The 25,588-nt window shown below is 42.8% G+C and overlaps 1 protein-coding gene across 2 annotated transcripts in view; it reads left to right on the top strand.

Annotated features, from left to right (window-relative positions):
* SH3GL1 (SH3 domain containing GRB2 like 1, endophilin A2) overlaps positions 1-25,588 on the top strand; it is a 919,809-nt gene that overhangs the window by 308,130 nt on the left and 586,091 nt on the right. For both annotated transcript variants that reach the window (XM_082263930.1, XM_082263931.1), the window contains exon 3: positions 11,029-11,101. In XM_082263930.1, coding sequence (XP_082120056.1) covers positions 11,029-11,101 — 73 coding nt within the window. The remainder of the gene's footprint in view (positions 1-11,028; positions 11,102-25,588) is intronic.

A 25,588-nucleotide genomic window follows, 5' to 3' on the forward strand; every position in this document is an offset into this window, starting at 1 on the left:
GGCAAAATTTTGTGGCATCTATCAGGAATTGTGCTTGCCTATGATTCATATTAGGATCCCTAAATAGAAAATGTTGAAGAGCTGTAAGGCTCACTTCATGGGGGATTGAGGTATAGAAGGAGCACACGTCTAATGATGCCCATAAATAATGCTCCTCCCGCTGATATTGTCTAAGGATGTTGATAATATGATTGGCATCCCTAACGAAAGCAGGCAATTGTGACACAACGGGTTGCAAAAATGAATCAATATACTGTGAAATATCTGTACCAGCCACAATGGGTCTCTCCGGGGGGTTATCCACTGATTTGTGGATTTTGGGTTAAAAAAGTACAGGGTGCTGCTCACCGATGGCAATAGGATTTCTTTCTCTTGTCCAGCACCCCATCTATATAGGCCTCCTCAATTGTGACTGGTAACCAGGTAGCGGGTCACTCTTAATGATGGCATAATTATTTGCATCCGATGTGGTAGGCTTCAGTAAGGTAGTGAACCTTGTTTTGTACAACAAGGCTACCACTCTTACCTGCCTGCTTGATTATATCGCCTTTCGATTCCAATTCCATCTTAAGCTGACCTTTCAGATCTTGAAAGATTAGAGATTATTTATTATATTTAACATGGGAATTGCAAAGGGCCAGAAGGTCTCAATAAGTCCCCTGATAATAGGTTTTCACATATGGTCCTTTTGATGAAACCGGAAAAAAGGATGACTTGGGTCGAAAACCGGTTTGTACAATATCAGGAATGGAAAAACATTCAGTAGGACTTTGTGTAAACATTCCATCATCCCATAATTCCATAAGGATAGAAAGGCACAGGAAACGTATCAAAATCGAAAGTCAGGACTATGTGCTTTCTCTATAGGCACACTACTGATTCTTAACCTCCCTGGCGGTCTGAATATGTCAGTATTTTTGAATGTCAAAGCTGTACAATGTTTTGCATGGAAATCTGTTTCATATTGTAGGCCTGTAATCTTTCCAAACAAGAGCCTAGTAGACATCCCGGGTATGATAAAGTTTGAAACACGAAATCATAAATTCTAATATACATTTATTCAATAATGTAATCAAATCCAAAACACTGAAATTTGTCCAAACAAGGGTGCAATTTTAAAAAATAGAACACAGTGTTCAGAAATAAATTTGCACTTTAGATGAGATGTGGCCAGTTTAAAACTAGTGATGTAAATGGTATTTCATATACACATGCTGGTATTTCATATACACATGCAGTGGGTACGGAAAGTATTCAGACCCCCTTAAATTTTTCACTCTCTGTTATATTGCAGCCATTTGCTAAAATCATTTAGGTTCATTCTTCTTCCTCATGAATGTACACATAGCACCCCATACTAACAGAAAAACACAGAATTGTTGACATTGTTGCAGATTTATTAAAAAAGAAAAACTGAAATATCACATGGTCCTAAGTATTCAGACCCTTTGCTCAGTATTTAGTAGAAGCCCCCTTTTGATCTAATACAGCCAGGAGTCTTTTTAGGAAAGATGCAACAAGTCTTTCACACCTGGATTTGGGGATCCTCTGCCATTCCTCCTTGCAGATCCTCTCCAGTTCTGTCAGGTTGGATGGTAAACGTTGGTGGATAGCCATTTTTAGGTCTCTCCAGAGATGCTCAATTGGGTTTAAGTCAGGGCTCTGGCTGGGCCATTCAAGAACAGTCACGGAGTTGTTGTGAAGCCACTCCTTCGATATTTTAGCTGTGTGCTTAGGGTCATTGTCTTGTTGGAAGGTAAACCTTCGGCCCAGAGCACTCTGGAGAAGGTTTTTGTCCAGGATATCCCTGTACTTGGCCGCATTCATCTTTCCCTCGATTGCAACCAGTCGTCCTGTCCCTGCAGCTGAAAAACACCCCCACAGCATGATGCTGCCACCACCATGCTTCACTGTTGGGACTGTATTGGACAGGTGATGAGCAGTGCCTGGTTTTCTCCACACATACCGCTTAGAATTAAGGCCAAAAAGTTCTATTTTGGTCTCATCAGACCAGAGAATCTTATTTCTCACCATCTTGGAGTCCTTCAGGTGTTTTTTAGCAAACTCCATGCGGGCTTTCATGTGTCTTACACTGAGGAGAGGCTTCCGTCGGGCCACTCTGCCATAAAGCCCCGACTGGTGGAGGGCTGCAGTGATGGTTGACTTTCTACAACTTTCTCCCATCTCCTGACTGCATCTCTGGAGCTCAGCCACAGTGATCTTTGGGTTCTTCTTTACCTCTCTCGCCAAGGCTCTTCTCCCCCGATAGCTAAGTTTGGCCGGACGGCCAGCTCTAGGAAGGGTTCTGGTCGTCCCAAACGTCTTCCATTTGAGGATTATGGAGGCCACTGTGCTCTTAGGAACCTTAAGTGCAGCAGAAATCTTTTTGTAACCTTGGCCAGATCTGTGCCTTGCCACAATTCTGTCTCTGAGCTCTTCAGGCAGTTCCTTTGACCTCATGATTCTCATTTGCTCTGACATGCATTGTGATCTGGAAGGTCTTATATAGACAGGTGTGTGGCTTTCCTAATCAAGTCCAATCAGTGTAATCAAACACAGCTGGACTCAAATGAAGGTGTAGAACCATCTCAAGGATGATCAGAAGAAATGGAAAGCACCCGAGTTAAATATATGAGTGTCACAGCAAAGGGTCTGAATACTTAGGACCATGTGATATTACAGTTTTTCTTTTTTAATAAATCTGCAACAATGTCAACAATTCTGAGTTTTTCAGTCAATATGGGGAGCTGTGTGTACATTCATGAGGAAGATGAATGAACTTAAATGATTTTAGCAAATGGCTGCAATATAAGAAAGAGTGAAAAATTTAAGGGGGTCTGAATACTTTCCGTACCCACTGTATATAATTATTTAACATCACGTGTTTTTTTTAATATGTCCATGGCAGTTAATAACACAGTACATATATGATACAAGAGCAATAAACAGGCATACACAAAATGTATATAGACCAATAAATAATCTAGTGAAACCATACACAATGGTAAGAACAATATAAAAAATAATAAATAGAAGGATTTGCCAGCTAACTATGGTTGGGATAAATGAAAAAAAGATTGGATGCATGATGGAATTTGTAGATGAAGATCTCATTATCCTCATTAGCTCAACGCGTTTCATGAAATTATCACTTCCTCAGGAGCAGGCATGATTTTGTATTGATATAATCAGTGAGCCCAAGACTAAGATACCAGGGGAACAAACAAAATTGTGTAAGGCTGAGCGAACAGCCAGTCTAGATGGAGTGGTGAAAGAAACATAAGTAAAAAGTGTGAAGCAGCATAAGCAGGTGGCTCACATAACCAGCAGAAAACAGTGCTGTGTAACGGAAAAGGAAAAAAACAATTTGTATTGTTCTCCTGGTATCTTAGTCTTGGGCTCACTGATTATATCAATACAATATTATAGGTTTCCTTATATATATTATCGGTTTGATATATCTATACAGCTTTACGTGATTATCAAGTTGAGCCCCCTAAGATCGGCCATCAAGATCTTTACCAGGTGTATGGTCCCTACGTTTTGGCCTCGTGCGGGGATTACGCTCTCTCCGTTCCCATCCTAGACTTGTTTCCGGGTGATTCACAGCCTATTGACAGTCAATACCTATGTTTAAGTTATATATCTCACCCAATATTCCAAAACATATCCTGTCCTTGGGTGCAATATTATTCATACATATGTTTCTCTCTAGATATTAAAATTATGCCTTCTCCTGAGGAAGTGATAACAATTTCACGAAACGCGTTGAACTAATGAGGCTATCTTCATCTACAAATTCCATCATGCATCCAATCTTTTTTTCATTTATCCCAACCATAGTTGGCTGGGAAATCCTTCTATTTATTATTTTTTATGTTGTTCTTACCATTGTGTATGGTTTCACCAGATTATTATATTTATTGGTCTATATACATTTTGTGTATGCCTGTTTATTGATCTTGTATTGTATATGTACTGTGCTATTAACTGCCATGGACGTATTAATAAACACGTGATGTTAAATAATTATATACCTGTTTTTATGCTTACCAGCATGTGTATGCGAAATACCATTTACATCACTAGTTTTAAACTGGCCACATCTCATCTAAAGTCCCAATTTATTTCTGAACACTGTGTTCTATTTTTTAATTGAATATAGGGATGGAGACTCAATGGCAAGAATCTCATTTAAAGTCCAAATTTTCCCATTTTTCCCATTCCCCCCTTTCCCCTTTTTTCCTCCCCCTTCCCTTATATACAAAAAAAGGGTGCAATATTACTTATCGCTGTAATACCAGACACGGCATATTGGTTTAGTAAACATCCTGGATATGAAAAATTTTGAAACCTGGGACTGCACAAAGCCTGTCACAATCGGAACAATGGAACCTGGTTTCCTTTCTGATTTTCCTTCCACTGTCATCTCGCTTTGAGCTACAAACCACGCACATCCTTTTCGGTGCTCACTTTCTCGGTTGGTGAGACGTAATCCATGAAGTGATGACCAGTCAGGTGTTCCTGGCTGACAACGCCTACAGCACAATGTCCAGCTCTATTCCATGCCATTGATGGTGCTTGAGTGTTCACAAACATACGTTCGGCAACTTTCCAAGTGAAGCCAGAATGAATCACAAGCTTGTCACTCTTTTTTTGAGAGAATGTAGGCATTCCACAAGCATTGCTCAAGAAGATGCCTGACGGTCTTCTTGTAGTACTTCTTTTGCTGTTTCCATATTGCTTGATAGAATGTCATTGCTTGGTCAGCTCTGTGGACACCTCCCATGGTGTTATTGTAGTCTATCACCACTTGTGACTTCATAGTTTCTTTCCCACCTTTCGTGCGTACCCTGACAGTGGAGGTATTATGATCTGTACTCATTAGGCACACCTCTTTCTTGTCATGCCTTTCTACCAGGCAAACATTTCTCCATTCTTCAGCTTCTTACTGCCAAATGTTGGCAGCATGTTACACCGGTTAGCCCTAACGGTTCCATGGGCATCTGTTTTGTCTTGCAGAAGAAACTCCTAACATCCAGGAGACGTATAAAAGTTGTCGATTGTTAGGCAATAGCCCTGATTTAGCAATGGCTCAATGAGTGAAAGAACGAAAGATGTGGCCATTCCATAGTTGCTATTATTTTGGATTGAATTTTGTTCCTTTTCCAGTGTATGACTGAATTCCAAATATAGCCAGTTGACAATTCACATAGCATGTATGATTTTACACCAAATTGTGCCCTCTTTGATGCAATGTATTCTACCCAGCTGAGCCTTCCCTTGTAGGCCATTAGACTTTCACCTATGCTGATATCTCTTTCTGGCACATAGCTCAGTTGGAAATTCTTTAGAATTATTTGAGGTACTTCCCAAATTTTCCTTAGTCTTGGTGCAGGTTGAGTAGTTTCATCAAATTCTTCATTGTTTTCGAAGTGTAAATATTTAATGATCAGCAAAAATCTGTACTCTGACATGACTGTGCCAAAGAATGGAGTGGCAAGTAATGTGTTGACCAATAACACTTCTGCAGGGGTTTCCCCACCACTCCCTGAAATATTCTTAGGCTCAGAAATTTCCAAATGTCCTCTTTGGTCACTGGTTCCCACTTTCTGCTTTTTCAAAACTTCCGATGCAGGGTAGCTAATTGTTGCTCTTTGTACTTGTCTCAGTAACAATTTTTTCCAATAACCTCATCGGTAAGAAATAATGGTAAGTATGCCAAGGGGTTGTCATGTTCAACGTCTACTTTCATACCAGGTGCTCCTGTAAATGGGAATCTTGGGGGCACTGCCTGAGCCGTACTGTAGTCAATAGAGCACCAAATTAGCACATCACTGCGCTCAGTCGCAGAATTGTCGCTGCCGTCCCTTTCAGCGTCTGATGAGGAATTTCCTCACGGAACACTACCGCTCAATTCTTCAAGTAATTCAAATTCACTATTGCGGTTTTCTGGCTGGTCTAAAACCACTTTTGACCTAAAACGCTTTTTGGACGCAATGGACGTTCTCAAGTTTCCAGGCAGAAAGAACAGTAAAAGTGCAGGCAGGGCACTGGACAAAGCACTAGGGACAAAACTAAGGTGAAATGGTTTCACATGCATTGCAATGTGAATGTGTCATGTCTTTTTTTTTTTTTAATTCCCCACCGGGTACTGTCCCCCTGCATCGTGGCGTTTGCAGGGAAGGGAACCCGGAAGATGGAGGACATAAGGGGATCGCAGGGACATGGTAAGTTTCTCTACAGGAACATACCGAGTGTGGCTCAGGGCCACCGCTTTTGCTACTGAACATTAACCCCGAGCCACACTCTGGATTACCGCCAGGGAGGTTAATATAAAATCTTTTTGCAGTCAAATTCCGAATAAACCTATTCAAATCTTTAAAGTGAATTTATTGGGTCCTATAGATGGAGAAAAACGTAACCCTTTAGATAAAAGCTCTAGATGAATAGGCTTTGGACAAACTTATTGAAGGGATTAAATCCACTAAGGCAGGGGTGGGGAACGTATGGCCCGCTAGCCGTATGCGGCCCCCGAAAGCATTTGTTTTTCCGTCACTGTGCCGGCAGGGGATTGTGGTACTGGGGTACCTGGACAATCTCCTGTTGAGAGCGGAATCTCATTCAGCCTTGTTGGGGATCTGACAATCACAGTCAGAACTCTGCAGGAGTTTGTTTTGAACATTAATTTCAAGAAATCCGCACTGACTCCAGTTCTGATACTGGATTAACTCGGCTTGACTCTAGATTCAGCCTTGGCGAGGGTTTTTCTTCCCCTGGACAAGTTGAAAAATTGCAGGGGGCGATTGAGTTGTTAGACAACAATCTGTCCTCTCTACGAGTTTGCATGCGAGCCTTGGGTCTGATGGTATCGACCTTCGAGGCTGTTCCTTTTGCTCAGTTCCATACAAGGCCTTTGCAAAGGGAGATTCTTGTAAAATGGAAAAAGGATCCAAAGTCCAAAAAGGTTTGACTGCCGTGGACGGCTTAGTCTGCGCAGTCATGGTGCTGTGGAGACCCTTTCTCGGGGTACAACTGGGATCCCGGACTGTCTAGTTCCGTATCTTTCCTGAGAGGAGATGTTTCAATTAAGATATGATTTTCATGTTGTCGCTGTATGTTAACATCCTCTGTTTACCGCTGTGTATTTTCCTTGGATTCTGTGATTCGGTTGAGCCACAACACAAAATCTTCTCTGTTGTGGTGGATTCAGTCTCCAGCACTGTGCCAGGGCAAGTCCTTGCTTCCGTTGTTTTATACAGTGGTACCTGGGCGATGGAAGAGTCAATACTTCCAATACATGTGTTTGAGCTCAGAGCGATAAAGCTTTGTCTGAGTCATTGGACGACTCGTCTGCAAGGTTGTCCGTTTCGGATTCAATCAGACAACGCCACGGCTGTGGCTCACATCAATCACCAGGGGGGGCACCAAGAGTGTGTTGGTGGCCAAGGAGGTGGCCAAGATTCTGGCCTGGGCAGAAAGCGTTGTTCCAGCCCTCTCTGCTGTACACATTCCAGGTGGGGAAAACTGGCAGGCGGATTACCGGAGTCTTCAGGTGTTGGATCAAAGAGAGTGGTCCCTACACCCAGAGGTGTTCCTCCTCCTGTGTGTCCGGTGGAGGACTCCCGAGGTCGATCTGTTTGCCTCTCGCCTCAACAAGAAGGTGCAGAGATTCATAGCCAGGTCTCAAAATCCTCTGGCTGACACCAAATGTACTGGTGGCTCCTTGGGGTTGGTATTGTCTGATTTATACATTTCCTCCATTGAAACTCCTGCCGAGGCTTCTGCGCAGGATAGGTGGAAAACATTCCGGCCATTCTGGTGGCTCCAGACTGGCCTCACCGATCTTGATACGAAGACCTGATAAGGCTGGTCACCGATACCCCTTGGAGACTTCCTCTCAGGGAAGATCTGCTTTCTCAAGGTTCGATCTTCCATCCTGCTTTGTAACCGCTGGCTTTAACGGCATGGCTGTTGAAAGACAGGTGTTTAGAGATGGGGGTCTTTCTGACTCTGATTCCTACACTCTTGAAGGCTAGGAAATCAACTTCCAGGAAGATCTACCATCGTACATGGAATTCGTACATTTCATGGTGTGAACCGCTGAAGGCGCACCCTCGCTTGTTTTCGATCGCTAGGGTTTTGGCCTTTTTGCAGAAAGAGGTTGAACAGCAGTTGGCTTTGGGTACTATCAAAGGCCAAGTTTCGGCTTTGGCTATATTTAAAATGCCTGTTAGCCACGCATGTTCTAATCAGGACTTTTATCCAGGGAGTGCACCATATGGCTCTTCCGAAGCGATCGCCGTTACCTCTGTGTGATCTTAATCTGGTGTTATCTGTTCTTCAAAATCCTCCTTTTGAAAAAAATTGGAAGATTTCTCGGCTTTCTTTGTCTCCAGAAGGTTGCCTTCTTGGTATCTGAATTGGCGGCGTTGTCTTGCCGCTCACCCTATCTGGTGATACACAGGGATAAGGTGGTACTTTGACCTAATCAGTCGTTCCTTCCTAAGCTGGTTTCTGTTTTTCATCTGAATGAAGACATTGTGTGCCTTCATTTTGCCCTAAACCTCACCATCCTAAGGAATATGGCTTACGTTCTTTGGATGTGGTTTGGGCGATCAAGGTTTATTTAGAGACCACTGAGTCCTTTAGAAAATAGCTCTTTCTGTCCTTACTGATGGACCTTGTAAGGGATTGGCTGGGTCTGCTGCGGCCATTTCCAGATGGATTAGGCAGACGGTGGTACAGGCCTAAACACTGAGGGGTCAGGTTCCTCCTTTCCCAGTAAAGGCTCATTCTACGGGAGCGCTGAATGCCTCTTGGGCTTACGCCATCAGGCGTCGGTGCTACAAGTTTGCAAGGCGGCAACTTGGTCGTCTGTGCATACGTTCACAAAATTCTACAAGGTGGATGTGTTGGCATCTGCGGATGCTTCTTTTGGGCACAAGGTTTTGCAGGCTGCAGTTTATAAGAGAACTGTTTCGTTTCTCTTTGACGGTTCAATTTTTTCCGGGTGAGCTCCAGTTGTTCCTGGTTGAGCTCCATGTTGCTTGATTGGCTAAGTTTAGCCATTGGGGACTTATGCTTTGTTTCTGCGTTGTTTCCCACCCCTCATGATACTGCTTTGCGACATCCCTATGAGTCATGAAGATAAGGAGCTGCGTCTGTCGATGAATGATAGCGAAAACTGGATTTTTGTAAGAACTTACTGTAAAATCCTTTTCTCTGAAGTTCATCGACAGATGCAGCACCCACCCCTCTACTTCTGAGGTATGGGGTTTTTTGTCTTCTAAACACTGCTTGCAACTTAACTGTTTGATAGCAGTCGGAGGGGTTTTGCCTGCAGGGACAGCCCCCATAGGCGTGGTTAGATTTTTTTTCCTGCCTAGTGCCTATTCCTAGAAGGAGGCGCATAACACTGAGTCATGAAGATAAGGAGCTGCGTCTGTCGAACTTCAGAGAAAAGATTTTACGGTAAGTTCTTAAAAAAATCAATTTTTTTCACAGAATTCTTAATTTTCAGAGCTGTTTAAGCTCTGGAGTTGTGGACATGCCAGCAGATCACCTTACAAAGTCCACTGTGTTTCAGCTGGTTTCTAAACCATCAGTAGTTTTTACTGTCTCCTATTCCATGCCCATACTATCAAAGCTTAACCCTGGATACCAGACTACTGAGAGTTTTCCTCCCTGTGGAAGAGCTTAGTCCTCTTCTGTCCCTTATACATATTATTCTAAAACAGCCAAGCTGCTTTTTAAAAAGCTACATGCCAGGTCTGGGGCTCATGATCTCCTCCTTTGAGAGGGATCCTGCTGCCCAAATCCACTCCAGCACCGTTTAACAGACAGGAAAATTTGACTTTGTCTACAGACCAGGGCTTTCCTGCTGCAGCTGCCAGTGTTAATGCTCCTGGTTCTTCCCTGCCTCTCTGCATTATAATGTCTACAACAAACACTGCCCTCCCTGGCCGGAAACATGTTCTGGGTATGTTGACAGGACTGCTGGATCCAGGACAAATCCACTATGCCAGTTAACCTGTAGGAGATACAGGATTCAAGACTTTTCTCAGCTGTGTTGGATTGTCAAACGAGAATATAGTCTAACAAAAGATATACCAGTGGTTTACGTAAATTGCCTGAACAGGAAAAAAAAAAGCCTGATGGCAGCCTAAAAAGTGGAACCCATCTTTCACTGATCACAGGGCCAGGTTCTGGCCCTTTTTTTTTTTTTTTTTTTTGAAGGTCCCCATACCCGGAGTGGAAAACTGACAGCTGGGCTTGCAGAATCATTAACACCTAGACCCAAAATACTTGTCTCTGTATCAGGAGGTGTTCCAAGTGATCTTTCAACAGTGGGGAAATAATGTTGGTGATGGTGTTCTGACACAACTGCAAGACTGGTAAATTCCTGGTCCGATCAAGCGGTCCACTGATGGATACAGCAGATGCTCTTGCTTCCCCTGGACCCAGTGAGAGGATCGACGATGGGGCTGAATTTACTAAGCCATGATGTCAAGTTTGTCAGCTGCTGGCTTCCAGTGTGCTATCCGTTGGTGAGGGGGAGAGAGTTCCCTCCCACCTGCTGTCCTAAACCTCTTACCAAAACATGGAGCTTTGTAATGGCATGACCACACTAAAGAAGTACAATGTATGATATGCTATTTTTTTTTTTTTGGGGGGGGGGGGGGATTACGTTGGGCACAACTTTTGAATGTCCCATACATAAAAAAATCCAGTGTCCTCTTGGAGGACACAGCTCCCTCCCCTCTGATAGGTTCCCTTATGTTGTTGGTCTGTTGCCCCTGCTTATACTTGGCTAGACTGCAGGCACCAGGGTATAGCCACTAGATGGAACTGTCTCTTCTGATTTGCATAATGTCCAAATCTAGAGGGTGGGAGCTATACCCACATTTTGGCAGTAAGCCTTTTGGTTGGTGTTACTAGAGGACCGTTTATTTTGGTCCACTTTGTTCTACAATTACCATGATTGTATCATTTTTTTTTTTTAAGTCTATCAATTTCTATTTCTAGAAAGTGGATGTAACCAGTAAAGCTGTGACTGATGTCCTGGCTAAGACAACTGAATACCTGCAGCCAAACCCAGGTAATTTTTTTGTGGTTAAAAATCTTTCAGTATAACATGCATGTTGTAAGCAATAGACCATTAGATAGTATGTTTGCAACTGAAATAAAGGTGTCCTTTTCTGACAAAAGCCTGCTTCCTTCTCTTATTAGCATGATCTGTATTAACACATTCACCAGCGCCTGCTGATGATGTTGTCCCTTTCTTGTATATTTGAATGCTGCTATTCAAAAAGATATGACAAACTCCAAAAAGTGATAGATACATTCTTAGGGTCCATGCACACATTCTTAGGGTCCATGCACACTGTGCTTGTTTAACAGTGTAAATTTGCTGTCCCCTCAAAATAACTCAACACACAGCCATGAACCACTTGCCGACCGCTCACATGGAGCGTACTGCGGCAAAGTGGCTCGATATCGTCCAGCGACGTAGACCTACGTCGCTGGACTCCTCCCCTTGTGGGCGGCGCACGCGCGCCACCGAAGGCTCGCTCCCGCTGTATTCAGACACAGCGGGAGTCGGGCCAGGGGAGGAGAGGCGGTGATCACCGCCGCTCTTCCCCGATCGTCTGCGATCGAGTGAGGAGATCCGCCCACTTGTGTAAACAAAGCGGGCGGATCTCCTAAGTGACAGGCAGGGACAGATTACAGGATTCAGCATAGTTGAACATGTGATCTGTGCCTGTGTCACACAGTCCCCTCCCCCCACACACGTCAGTAAGCACCAGGCATATATTTAACCCCTTGATCACCAATTAAGTTAACCCCTTCCCTGCCAGTGTCATTATTACAGTAACAGTGCATATTTATAGCACTGATTACTGTAGTAATGTCACTGGTACCCCCAAAAGTGTAAAAAATGTCAGTTAGGGGTCCGATCTGTCCGCCGCAATGTCGCAGTCCCGCCAAAAAAAAATTCAGATCGCCGCCATTACTAGTTAAAAAAAAAAAATAAAAATGACATAAATTTCCCATAGTTAGTAGCTGCGATAACTTTTGCCCAAACCAATCAAAATACGCTTATTGTGATTTTTTTTTTACCAAACATATGTAGCAGAAAACAAATTGGCCTGTTAAAAAATTTTGATTTTTACATTTGGGGGGGGGGGGGTTTCATATAAAAAAAATGTGAAAAATATTGTTATTTTTCAAAATTGTCGCTCTTTTTTTGTTTATAGCGCAAAAAGTAAAAATCGCACATGTGATCAAATACCACCAAAAGAAAGCTCTATTTGTGGGGGAAAAAAGGCCATACATTTAATTTGGGTACAGCGTCGCACGACCACGCAATTGTCCGTTAAAGTAACACAGTGCCGAATCGCAAAATATGGCCTGGTCAGGAATGGGGTAAAATCTTTCGGTCTTAAAGCGGTTAAAAATACGCTCATTGAGAATTTTTTTGTCAAAGACATGTAGCTAAATACATTTTGGCCTAAATATATGACAAAAATTGAATATATTGGATATTTTTTAACTGTGAAAGTAGAAAAATATTGTTGTTTTTTCAAAATTGTCGCTCTTTCATTAATATCGCAAAAAATGAAAAGCGTAGAGGTGATCAAATATCACCAAAAGAAAGCTCTGTTTGTGGGAAAAAAGGACGTAAATTTTGTTTGGGTACGGCGTTGCATGACCGCGCAATTGTCAGTTAAATTCGCACAGTGCCAAGTTGCAAAAAGTGGCCTGGACGTTAAGCAGGAAAATCCTCCGGTCCTAAAGTGGTTAATGTCTAAACCGCTGGCAACAAAAGTGAGTACACCCTTGAGTGAAAATGTCCAAATTGGGCCCAATTAGCCTTTTTCCCTCCACGGTGTCATGTGACTCGTTAGTGCTACGAGGCCCCAGGTTTGAATTGGGAGTAGGTGTGTTAAATTTGGTGTTATCACTCTCATACTGGTCACTGGATGTTCAACATGGCACCTCATGGCAAAGAACTGTCTGTGGATCTGAAAAAAAGAATTGTTGCTCTACTGGCCCAGGCTATAAGAAGAATGACAAGAAACTGAGCTGCAGCACAGTGGCCAAGACTATACAGTGGTTTAACAGGACAGGTTCCACTCAGAACAGGCTTGCCATGGTTGACCAAAGAAGTTGAGTGCACATGCTCTCAGCGTCCTATCCAGAGGTTGTCTTTAAGAAATAGATGTAGGAGTGCTGCCAACATTGCTGCAGAGTTCTAAGGGGTGGTGGGTCAGCGTGTCGGTGCTACGACCATAGGCCGCACACTGCATCAAATTGGTCTGCATGGAGTTACAGTTCAGTGAGGGAACCATGAATGCCAACATGTACTGTGACATACTGAAGCAGAGCATGATCCCCCCTCCCTTCGGAGACTGGGACGCAGGGCAGTATTGCAACATAACGACCCCAAACACACCTCCAAGCATGTCTCCAGACCTAAACCCTTTTGAGCATCTGTGGGGCATCCTCAAAATGGAAGGTGGAGGAGCGCAAGGTCTAACATCCACGAGCTCTGTGAGTTTGTCATGAAGGAGTGGAAACCTGTGATGCTCTTGTGAACACCATGCCCAAGAGGGTTAAGGCACAGCTGGAAAATAATAGTGGCCACACAAAATATTGTCACTTTGGGCCCAATTTGGACATTTTCACTTAGGGGTGTACTCACTTTTGTTGCCAGCAGTTTAGACATGGCTGTGTGTTATTTTGAGGGGATAGTAAATTTACACTGGTATACAAGCTGTACACTCACTACTTTACATTGTAGCAAAGTGTAATTTATTCAGTGTTGTCACATGAAGATATAATAATATTTAGAAAAATGTGAGGGGGGTGTACTCACTCTTGTGAGATACTGTATGTACAGGCTGAATGTACCCAAGTCGATCCATTGATTGACTGACTTGGGTACAACCAGCCTGTCATATATTTTTTTATAGCCACTAGCAGTAATCTTTGTGTTCTGTCGGCCGGGAAGGCTCACTGCTTATCGGTAAGACCAGATGTCCAGAGCACACTACCCCCCTTACTTTAGATGTGTCCCCCACCCTCCATTACATCACAGTGCATACCCCCTTACCTTGTGCTGCTGCCGGGAAGAAGCTAGAGGCTGAGCTGGGAAACAGAAAATGCAGGGTCTAGAGGAGGACCAGAGGAGGGCTGGAGTCTGCTGAATGCTGAGACCAGGGGAGGACGGAAATGAGTAGGTGCTGTGGTTGCACAGAGATGCAGGATCTGTAGAAATAGTTTGGTCTTTCCCTGTGCTGCTGCCAAGAAGAGGGGGTGAGGGGGCAGAGACAAGCCTCTCCGCGGCTTCACAGAAAAGCGCAGGATCTGAGTTCAATCCTCCTCTCTGCTGCTGATTGCTGAGACAAGGTTAAAGCAGAGGCGAGGGGGGTCCCGCATGAAATGGCCTCGAGGGCCTTGTGTTTGACACACGTGCTCTATGGGCTGACTGAGCAGATGAATTTGACACTTTGAAGTCCTAAAAAAAGGTCACATAGATAAAATTTTCATATATGGGCACTCCCTGAATCAATTAAAGATATAAAAGACACTGTCCAGGCTGGATATTCCCTAAAAGAAATAGTTCTGGACCTTCCAGAACAAGTTGTAATTAGATTGAATCCAGGGAGCCCTTACATCGCCACACATGGATGGATCCCCAAGGAAAAACAACATTCAAACAACATTTTTATACGGTCAAGGATGTAAGTGGCTAGAAACATGCACAAACGCAAGTGGCTAGAAACATGCACGACATCTAAGTACTAGGACATTTGGTGCAATTATTTTTGTCTCTCTCTCCCACTACAGTTTAAAATAGAAGGTCTTTCAAATTCCTCCCTCAACCTCTGATAAAACAAGGAATCCAATACCGATAGAGTTCAGATTTCCTCTAATTTTTTTTTTTCACATAAGAAAATAGTCCTTCACTGCCTTCCAAGAGGGAGAAAAACTCTTACTCTTTTACTAAAATTGGGATTTAATACTATTGATTGACTCCTTACAACATAAGCTGCAATAACATTGGCTCACATTCCTCAATATACCTTTCTCTCCAACCTGGTGAAGATCTGGACAACATGAACAGTTATAGTACATAAACTCTTTAAATATACAGTGTTACCCGAAAGATATGAGATTTAATTTACCTCAGACAATATGTGGGTTAAAAATGAGAGTTCTTTGACTATAAATGAAAGCTTTAAAACAGCAATTTATTTTATTGGTATATAGTTTGAAAGCCTAATTTAATTTACAACAATCTATCTATGGTACATACAAACAAATGGAAAATATTCCTAGTTTAAATGAACAAATATAGAGTATGATACTCGTATACGAACACAGACACAAAGAGGACAAGCCATGTATACATTAAACGTTCATAATTACCATTCCCTTGAGTGTTTCATCCTGGTCTGCCATGCAAAAACAGGAAGTCCCTCTATTTCCACCTTTGCTAATATAGAACCATATTGCATAGACTTGTATAGGGCTATTCTGATTGGTTCAGCTACCCTGCCCTGTTCCTCCCTCTGGGTGTATCTCGTTCAGGATTGGACAACTTCCTCCTCGCCTAGCTTAGCATAATTCAGCCCCTTGCTAACCACTCCTCTCTGTTGGGGGGAGAACCTGTTAATTTACTTTGAAAATGAAAATTAAGATGCAGGGTTCATCTCCTGGGCCCATTGTCCAACCCTTCAACCGATAGTCAATCTTCATTGCATATCTTAATTCTTTGATATGGAGACTGAAATAAGGGTGGACGTGACGTGATCAATTCAGCTAGTTTCATTGGCCCCAGGAAGTCTGGCTCCCAGAAACTTAAGTAAAGGATGATACTATTTAGCATATCAACAGACTATCTCCCAGCGAACAGACTTGTTGAATGGGATACATTTTATGTGTTTAAATGTGAATAGCCGGCTGGCCTTTCAAATGGACTTGTTAATCAAGTTACTATTGCCTGCAGACTGAAGTCACCCAACTTCATATAATTGATAATGATATATCAACTAAATGTAAAATCAAAACTCAATATCTCGTACATATATATATTTACATTAATATTTATAATTACTGATGGAGATTTATACATAACTCCTCATCACAACACGGTAAGGGAGATTACACATAAACTCATAAGGCAACATACAGTATATATCCACTTCAGCTCTGGAAGATTTTACCCTCTTCATGACCAGACCATTTCTTGCTATTCGGCACTGCTCTACTTTAACTGCCGATTGCACGGTCATGCAATGATGTATGCAAATTACATTTATATCATTTTTTTTCTACAAATAGAGCTTTCTGTCCCCACTGTTTTTTTTTTTATTAATTTTTGTTTTAAATGGAAAAAAGGCATACATTTTGGAAAGAAAAACCCCAATGTTTTGTACTTTCTGTTATAAAACATATTCAATAAAAAAGTTTATCAGATTTCTTCATACATTTAAGCAAATATGTATTCTGCTACATGTCTTTGGTTAACCACTTAAGCCCCGGAGGATTTGGCTGCTAAAGGACCAGACCCCTTTTTTCAACTTGGCACTTCGTGACTTTAACTGATAATTGCTCGGTCATGCAATGCTGTACCTAAACGAAATTTACGTCCTTTTTTTCCCACAAACAGAGCTTTCCTTTGGTGGCATTTGATCACCTCTGCGCTTTTTATTTTTTGCGATATTAATAAAAAAAGAGCGAAAATTTTGCAAAAAAATGACATTTTCAACTTTGTCTTTTAAAAAATATCCAATATACTCAATTTATGTCATTTTTTTTGGCCAAAATATATTTAGCTACATGTCTTTGACAAAAAAAAAATCAATGAGCGTATTTTTATTGGTTTGCGCAAAAGTTATAGCGTCTACAAACTATGGTGTAAATACTGAAATTTACGAAGCTTTAATTTCTGACTGCCTATCTCATTTCATGAAGTGCTAAAATGGCGGGGCAGTACAAAACCCCCCCAAACTACCACTTTTTGGAAAGTAGACATCCTAAGGAATGTTCTGAGAGGCATGTTGAGCTCATTGAATATTTTATTTTTTTGTCACAGGTGTTTGAAAAATGACTAAAAAAATTTTTTTTTTTTTTTTTACACAAAGTTGTCATTGAAATGATATATTGCTCACACATGCCATGGGTATATGTGTAATTACACCCCAAAATATATTCTGCTGCTTCTCCTGAGTACAGGGATACCACATATGTGAGACTTTTTGGGAGCGTAGCTGTGTACGGGAGCCGGAAAACAAATCACCACCATCAGAATTTCAAAGGGCGTACATTTTTCATTGCATTTTCTCACTACCTATAACGGTTTAGGAGGCCCTGAAATGTCAAGATACCACAAAACCCCCCCAAATGACCCCATTTTGGAAAGTAGACACCCCAAGCTGTTTGCTGAGAGGCATGGTGAGTCCATGGAATATTTTATATTTTGCCACAAGTTTCGGGAAAATTACAATTTTTTTTTTTAATTTTTTTTTTTTACACAACGTTGTCACTAAAAGATAAATTTCTCACACATGACATGGGTATATGTGGAATGACACCCCAAAATACATTCTGCCGCTTCTCCTGAGTATGGGGATGCCCCATGTGTGAGACTTTTTGGGAGCCTAGCTGTGTACAGGACCGCGAAAACCAATCAACACTCTCAGGTTTTCTAATGGCGTAAATTGTTCATGTCACCTCTGCACTACCTGTCGCAGTTTCGGAGGCCCTAAAATTCCAAGATAGCACAAAACCCCCCCAAATGACCCCATTTTGGAAAGTAGACACCCCAAGCTATTTGCCGAGAGGCATGGTGAGTCCATGGAATATTTTATATTTTGCCACAAGTTCCGGGAAATATATATATATATATATATATATTTTTTTTTTTTTTACACAAAGCTGTCAGTAAATGATATATTGCTCACACATGCCATGGGTATATGTGAAATGACACCCCAAAATACATTCTGCTGCTTCTCCTGAGTACAGGGATACCCCATGTGTGAGACTTTTTTGCAGTCTAGCCGAGTACAGGACCCCGAAAACCAACCTCCACTTTCAGGCTTTCCAAGGGCGTAAATTGTTGATTTCACTCCTGACTACCTATCACAGTTTCGGAGGCCCTAAAATTCCAAGATAGCACAAAACCCCCCCAAATGACCCCATTTTGGAAAGTAGACACCCCAAGCTGTTTGCTGAGAGGCATGGTGAGTCCATGGAATATTTTATATTTTGCCACAAGTTCCGGGAAATATATATATATATATATATATATATTTTTTTTTTTACACAAAGCTGTCAGTAAATGATATATTGCTCACACATGCCATGTGTATATGTGAAATGACACCCCAAAATACATTCTGCTGCTTCTCCTGAGTACAGGGATACCCCATGTGTGAGACTTTTTTGCAGTCTAGCCGAGTACAGGACCCCGAAAACCAACCTCCACTTTCAGGCTTTCCAAAGGCGTAAATTGTTGATTTCACTCCTGACTACCTATCACAGTTTCGGAGGCCCTAAAATTCCAAGATAGCACAAAACCCCCCCAAATGACCCCATTTTGGAAAGTAGACACCCCAAGCTGTTTGCTGAGAGGCATGGTGAGTCCATGGAATATTTTATATTTTGCCACAAGTTCCGGGAAATATATATATATATATATATTTATTTATTTTTTACACAAAGCTGTCAGTAAATGATATATTGCTCACACATGCCATGGGTATATGTGAAATGACACCCCAAAATACATTCTGCTGCTTCTCCTGAGTACAGGGATACCCCATGTGTGAGACTTTTTTGCAGTCTAGCCGAGTACAGGACCCCGAAAACCAACCTCCACTTTCAGGCTTTCCAAGGGCGTAAATTGTTGATTTCACTCCTGACTACCTATCACAGTTTCGGAGGCCCTAAAATTCCAAGATAGCACAAAACCCCCCCAAATGACCCCATTTTGGAAAGTAGACACCCTGAGCTATTTGCAGAGAGGCATGTTGAGTGTTTTGCAGATCTCACTTTTTGTCACAAAGTTTTGGAAATTGAAAAAAGAGGAAAAAAAATGCATTTTCCTGTTTTTTCTTCATTTTCCAAAAAAAATGAGAGCTGCAAAATACTCACCATGCCTCTCAGCAAATAGATTGGAGTGTCTACTTTGCAAAATTGGGTCATTTGGGGGGGTTTTGTGCTATCTTGGAATTTTAGGGCCTCCGAAACTGTGATAGGTAGTCAGGAGTGAAATCAACAATTTACGTCCTTGGAAAGCCTGAAAGTGGAGGTTGGTTTTCGGGGTCCTGTACTCGGCTAGACTGCAAAAAAGTCTCACACATGGGGTATCCCTGTACTCAGGAGAAGCAGCAGAATGTATTTTGGGGTGTCATTTCACATATACCCATGGCATGCGTGAGCATTATATCATTTACTGACAACTTTGTGTTAAAAAAAAAAAAAAAATTATTTTCCCGAAACTTGTGGCAAAATATAAACTATTCCATGGACTCACCATGCTTCTCAGCCAATAGCTTGGAGTGTCTACTTTGCAAAATGGGGTCATTTGGGGGGGTTTTGTGCTATCTTGAAATTTCAGGGCCTCTGAAACTGTGACAGGTAGTCAGGGGTAAAATCAGCAATTTACGCCATTAGAAAACCTGAAGATGTGGATTGGTTTTCGGGGGCGCGTACACAGCTACGCTGCCAAAAAGTCTCACACATGGGGTATCCCTGTACTCAGGAGAAGCAGCAGAATGTATTTTGGGGTGTCATTTCACATATACACATGGCATGTGTGAGCAATATATCATTTAGTGACAACTTTCTGTAAAAAAACAACAAAAAAAAAAGAAATAATAATTTTCCCGACACTTGTAGCAAAATATAAAATATTCCATGGACTCACCATGCCTCTCAGCAAATAGCTTTGGGTGTCTACTTTTCAAAAAGGGGTCATTTGGGGGGTGTTTGAACTGTCCCGGCATTTTATGCTCAATCTTATCCACACATCACCCACTCTTCTAACCACTTGAAAACCAAGCCTTTTCTGTGCCTTTTTGTTTACATGAAAAAATATTTTTTTTTTACTAGAAAATTACTTTGAACCCCCAAACATTATATATTTCTTTAAAGCAGAGGCCCTATAGAATAAAATGGGGGATGTTGCAAATTTTTTTGTCACACGGTATTTGCGCACAGATTTTCCAAACGCAATTTTTGCGAAAAAAATACATTTTTTTTTAATTTATTGCACAAATACACTATATAATTCCAATTTTTTTGGTAAAATTTAAAAGATGATCTTATGCCGAGTTTATAGACACCTGACATGACATGCTTCAAAAATTGCGCACGCCTGCGCAGCGGCAACAACGTACGTACATTTTTAAAAACTTTAAAAGTCTCTACAGGTTACCACTTTAGACTTACAGAGGAGGTCTACTGCAAAAATTACTGCACTCGATCTGGCGATCGCGGCGATACCTCACATGCATGCTGAAATTGCGGTTTACATATGACACTAGACCAACGCTTGCGTGTGCCATTGCGTGCAAGCACGGGGGGAAAGGGGGGGGGCTCAATTTTTTTTTTTTTTGCTTTTTTATGTTATTTTGACACCTTTCCTTTAATTTTTTTTTTTTAAATCATTTTTATTGTTATCACAGTGAATTTAGATATCCCCTATGATAGCAATCGGTAGTGACAGGTACTCTTTTTTAAAAAAATTGGGGTCTTTTATACTCTAGATCTCTCCTCTGACCTTAATGTATCTGACCACGCCAAAATTGGTGTGATAAAATACTTTCCCAATTTCCCAATGGCCCTGTTTATTTCTGGCGAAAAAGAAGTCATGAAATGCTCGTAGCCTCCGGCATCTTAGGCCATAGAGATGATTGGAGCCATTCTAATCTTCAATTAGCTCTATGGTTAGATAACTGAACCACCGGCTGCACTCTCGGGTTAACCGGTGGGACAGGAGAGCCCGAGAAAAACCACGGAAGGCTGCGGAAGGCGGCGGTGGGGGGGGGGGGAGACCCCTCCCACTGCATGTAAAAGCAGTCTAGCGGCCAATTACCTGCTAGGATTGCTTTTACATGTTAGCCGACCGCTGGCTGTAAAAAACGATACCAAGATGATGCCTAAATCTGCAGGCATCATCCTGGTACAACCACTCAAAGTCCAGCAACGTACCAGTACATTGCTGGTCCTTGTTTGGCATATAGGTTTTTTTTTTTCATGCAGCCTGTGGGCTGAACGGAAAAAAAGAGAACCTATCAGAAATCAGCACAGGAATAATGCGTAGTATTACTCATCATTAACCGCCCAAACAACCACCCACTGAATTTAATGATGGGTATACACGACACTATCCACGTATACCAAAATAGGATTTTAACTGCAGTGCTGAAATCAGAAAATCACCACAGCTGCTATCAGCAAAGGTATCCATATATGCTGAGCGCAAACACTGTTTGTGTCAGAATATATAAAATCAATGCATGGTAGCCGACGAGGGACCTGCAAGAGAAACAGGTCACAAAAGAATGAAAAAACAAACAAAGTACATTAAAAAAAAGTACATTAGGAAGAGTAGGACATATAAAATGACTGACACAACAAAAGTTTTTGGATTCTCATCATTAACCGCCCAAACAACCACCCACTGAATTTAATGATGGGTATACACGGCGCTATCCACGTATACCAAAATAAGATTTTAACTGCAGTGCTGAAATCAGAAAATCACCACAGCTGCTATCAGCAAAGGTATCCATATATGCTGAGCGCAAACGCTGTTTGTGTCAGAATATATAAAATCAATGCGTGGTAGCCGACAATTACCTGCAAGAGAAACAGGTCACAAAAGAATGAAAAAACAAACAAAGTACATTAAAAAAAAGTACATTAGGAAGAGTAGGACATATAAAATGACTGACACAACAAAAAATTTTGGATTCTCATCATTAACCGCCCAAACAACCACCCACTGAATTTAATGATGGGTATACACGGCGCTATCCACGTATACCAAAATAAGATTTTAACTGCAGTGCTGAAATCAGAAAATCACCACAGCTGCTATCAGCAAAGGTATCCATATATGCTGAGCGCAAACGCTGTTTGTGTCAGAATATATAAAATCAATGCGTGGTAGCCGACAATTACCTGCAAGAGAAACAGGTCACAAAAGAATGAAAAAACAAACAAAGGACATTGAAAAAAGTATAGTAGGAAGGAGTAGAAGGACATATAAAATTACTGACACCACAACAGTTTTTGGATCCTTTTATTTTACTTTCTAACTGTTCCTTTATTTCTTGATTTGGGAGGGAGTGCGATCTTCTGCGATCTTCTCTTCCAGCTTGGGTCTCTCAAAATGTCGATGGACATCCAACATCCTTCGAGACCCTGTGTTTATGTGCCCTACACTGTGTCGTGCTGTACCCTACACTAATACTCCACTAGTGTATGGTAGCGCTCAAAACATTCCCCGATGCAGAGACCAGGATGGTCAGGACATTTGGGACAATAATAACGGGTGTCACGCCTAAATCCGCGCCTGCTACAGACACGACATCGTCTTTGGGGTCGTATTTGGGTAGGGGTACTCGGGAGGGCATAAGGAAAATGCCTCTCATGCAGCCGGCTCACTGCATCTGGAAGGGGAAGTTGGGCAGGCATGCCTCCTGGGTACAGGTAGGCAAGGATGACCGCTTCCTGGAATTCCCGGAAGGGTCCAGTTCGTCCTGACGCCCTGTATAGGACAAAGGCGTTCAGCATAGCCAATTGGAAAAGGTAAACAGACACTTTTTTGTACCAGCGTCTGGCTTTACGGGCAACTAAATACGGCGCCAAAAGCTGGTCGTTAAGGTCCACCCCTCCCATGTTAAGGTTATATTCGTGGACACAGAGGGGTTTCTCCATAACGCCAGTTGCCGTAGGGATTTGGACTGTCGTGTCTGCGTGAAGGGAGGACAGAACATAAACATCCCGTGTATGCTTCCACTTCACCGCAAGTAATTTGTCCGTTTTCAAGCAGGCTCTCGCCCCCCGACTAAGACGGGAATTTACAAGCCGTTGGGGGAAGCCCCGGCGATTAGGTCGCACGGTGCCACATGCGCCAATTTGTAAATCAAGCAGGTGACTAAATAGTGGCACGCTTGTGTAAAAATTGTCCACGTACAAATGGTACCCCTTTCCGGATAAGGGTGACACCAAGTCCCAAACAATCTTACCGCTGCTCCCTATGTAGTCTGGGCAGTTCGGGGGCTCCACAGTGCTATCTTTTCCCTCATAGACACGGAAATTAACTGTATAGCCTGTGGCCCTGTCACAGAGCTTATACAACTTGACCCCGTATCTGGCACGCTTGCTGGGGAGGTACTGTTTGATAGCAAGACGGCCAGTAAATTTAATCAGGGACTCGTCAATGCAGACAACTTGTTCGGGGGTAAACAAGGCTGCAAACCGCTGATTGAAGTGGTCTATGAGGGGCCGAATTTTGTGGAGCCGATCGTATGCAGGGTCTCCCCGAGGACGACAGATTTCATTGTCGCTGAAATGCATAAATCGCAGAATTTGCTCGTATCTCCCCCTGGACATGGAGGCAGAGTACATGCGCATATGGTGAGCTGGGCTAGTGGACCAATATAGCCGCAATTCACTTTGTTTAGTTATGCCCATGTGGAGGGAAAGGCCCAGAAAGATCTTAAATTCGGAAACCGTTATAGGATTCCAGCCGAATCGTCTGGCAAGGTGCGAATTTGGGTTGGCGGCGATAAATTGTTGAGCATATAAATTTGATTGATCCACAATAGATCTGAAAAGATCTTCCGTGAAGAACAGCTCAAAAAAGTTCAGGGGCGTAAAACCAGCTGTCTCCACGTGGATTCCAGGTTGGGCGGTGAATGGGGGAAGTACTGGCGCTGTAGAATCAGTGGGTTGCCAATTGGGATATGCCAGCGCATCAGGGAGGGCACTATGGGCTCTACGGGCCTGTCTTCGAATACGCGGTGGCTGCGGGCCACTACTTGTGCTAGCCACCGCACCAGCTTCAACTGCACTTAGGGGACTCGCCACGTCACCAGGTCTTACTGCAGTGCTGGTTGTACTAGGTCCAGGTTGTACTAGGCCGCTGGCGCTTGCCAGGTCGCCAGAAGGATGAGCGGCACTAGTACCCACACTCTGCTCCATACGAGCACCCTGCGATTCCTGCATTTCAACAACACCAGAATGGGGTCGGGTACGCCTGGGTCTAACAGGGACCCATCTGTCGTCGGAGCTGTCTGTCAGGGAGCCGCTGCTGTCATCTGGTTCGTATACTGACCCTGATTCTGCCGGTGAGGCTTCCCCATCGCTCTCACCTGACATGGTCATCATACTGTAAATAGCTTCATCACTGTACGAACGTTTAGACATTTTGGTAACTAAATTTACCCGTACAGTGATGCGACTCACAGGTAATAAAAGCACCTGGTTGTCGAAGACTATTTCAAGCGCTACCAAAAAAACTGCTAATGCTAGCAGGGATCAGGCCTGACTCTGCTAACACAGCGGTTTTGTGTCTTGTGTTTTTTGTAAGTGACAGTAATCTATTGATTACTACACTTACCTGGGTGAAAGGGTTAAACGCAGGTGCTGGCCGGAATCAGTGCTGATCGTGCAAACACCGCGTTTTGGGAACCCTAAACTATGGGGGCGCTAGTATAGCTCTGATCAGATCAGATATTGATCTGTTCAAACACTATACTAGAAATGGAAGTGTAGGTGCGTGCGTGCGTGTGTGGTGATCAAGGGGTTACTTCTAAACTATGCGCCGGGGATCTGGGGGGGGGTGGCGGGGACCCTAAACCTCCTTTGGGAAAGAAACTAGCTAGCTAGCGCAACCTCAAGTCACAATGACACCAATACAAAATACAGTAAAAACAGTATATTATGTGTGTATTAGTGCTAATGTGACAGAGGGTGTAGGGGTTAACGGGATGTGATCAGGGGGGGATCAGGGGTTTAAATCTTTATTGGGAGGGACTGGCGGGTATCCTAAGGATAAAAGGAACGGTGGCAAGCGCTAAACCTGGTCACAAGTCACACTTATACGGGTATATAGAAAATGCTATATACTGTATACAGTGTGCGTTGTGGCAGGGGGTGTAGGGGTGATCAGGGGGGGATCAGGGGATTAAATCTTTATTGGGCGGGTGGCGGGGACCCTAAACCTCCTTGGGACACAAACTTAGTCGCCTGCGCTAATTCTGATCACAATCACACTAATACAAAAATACAAAAACACAGTATATTACGTTTGTATTAGTGCTGATGTGACAGAGGGTGTAGGGGTTAACTAGCGGTGATCAGGGGGGGGTCAGGGGAGATCAGGGGCTCAAATCTTTATTAGGGGGGGGTGGCGGGTAATTCAAGTGGAAAAAAGGGGGTCGCAAGCGCTAGACCTGACCACAAATCACACTTATACGGGTATATAGCAAAATGCTATATACTGTATACGGTGTGTGTTATGGCAGGGGGTGTAGGGGTGATCAGGGGGGGGTCA

Source organism: Pelophylax lessonae, assembly GCF_965119305.1.
Source record: "Pelophylax lessonae genome assembly, chromosome: 1".
In the NCBI taxonomy this organism is placed as follows: Eukaryota; Metazoa; Chordata; class Amphibia; order Anura; family Ranidae; genus Pelophylax; species Pelophylax lessonae.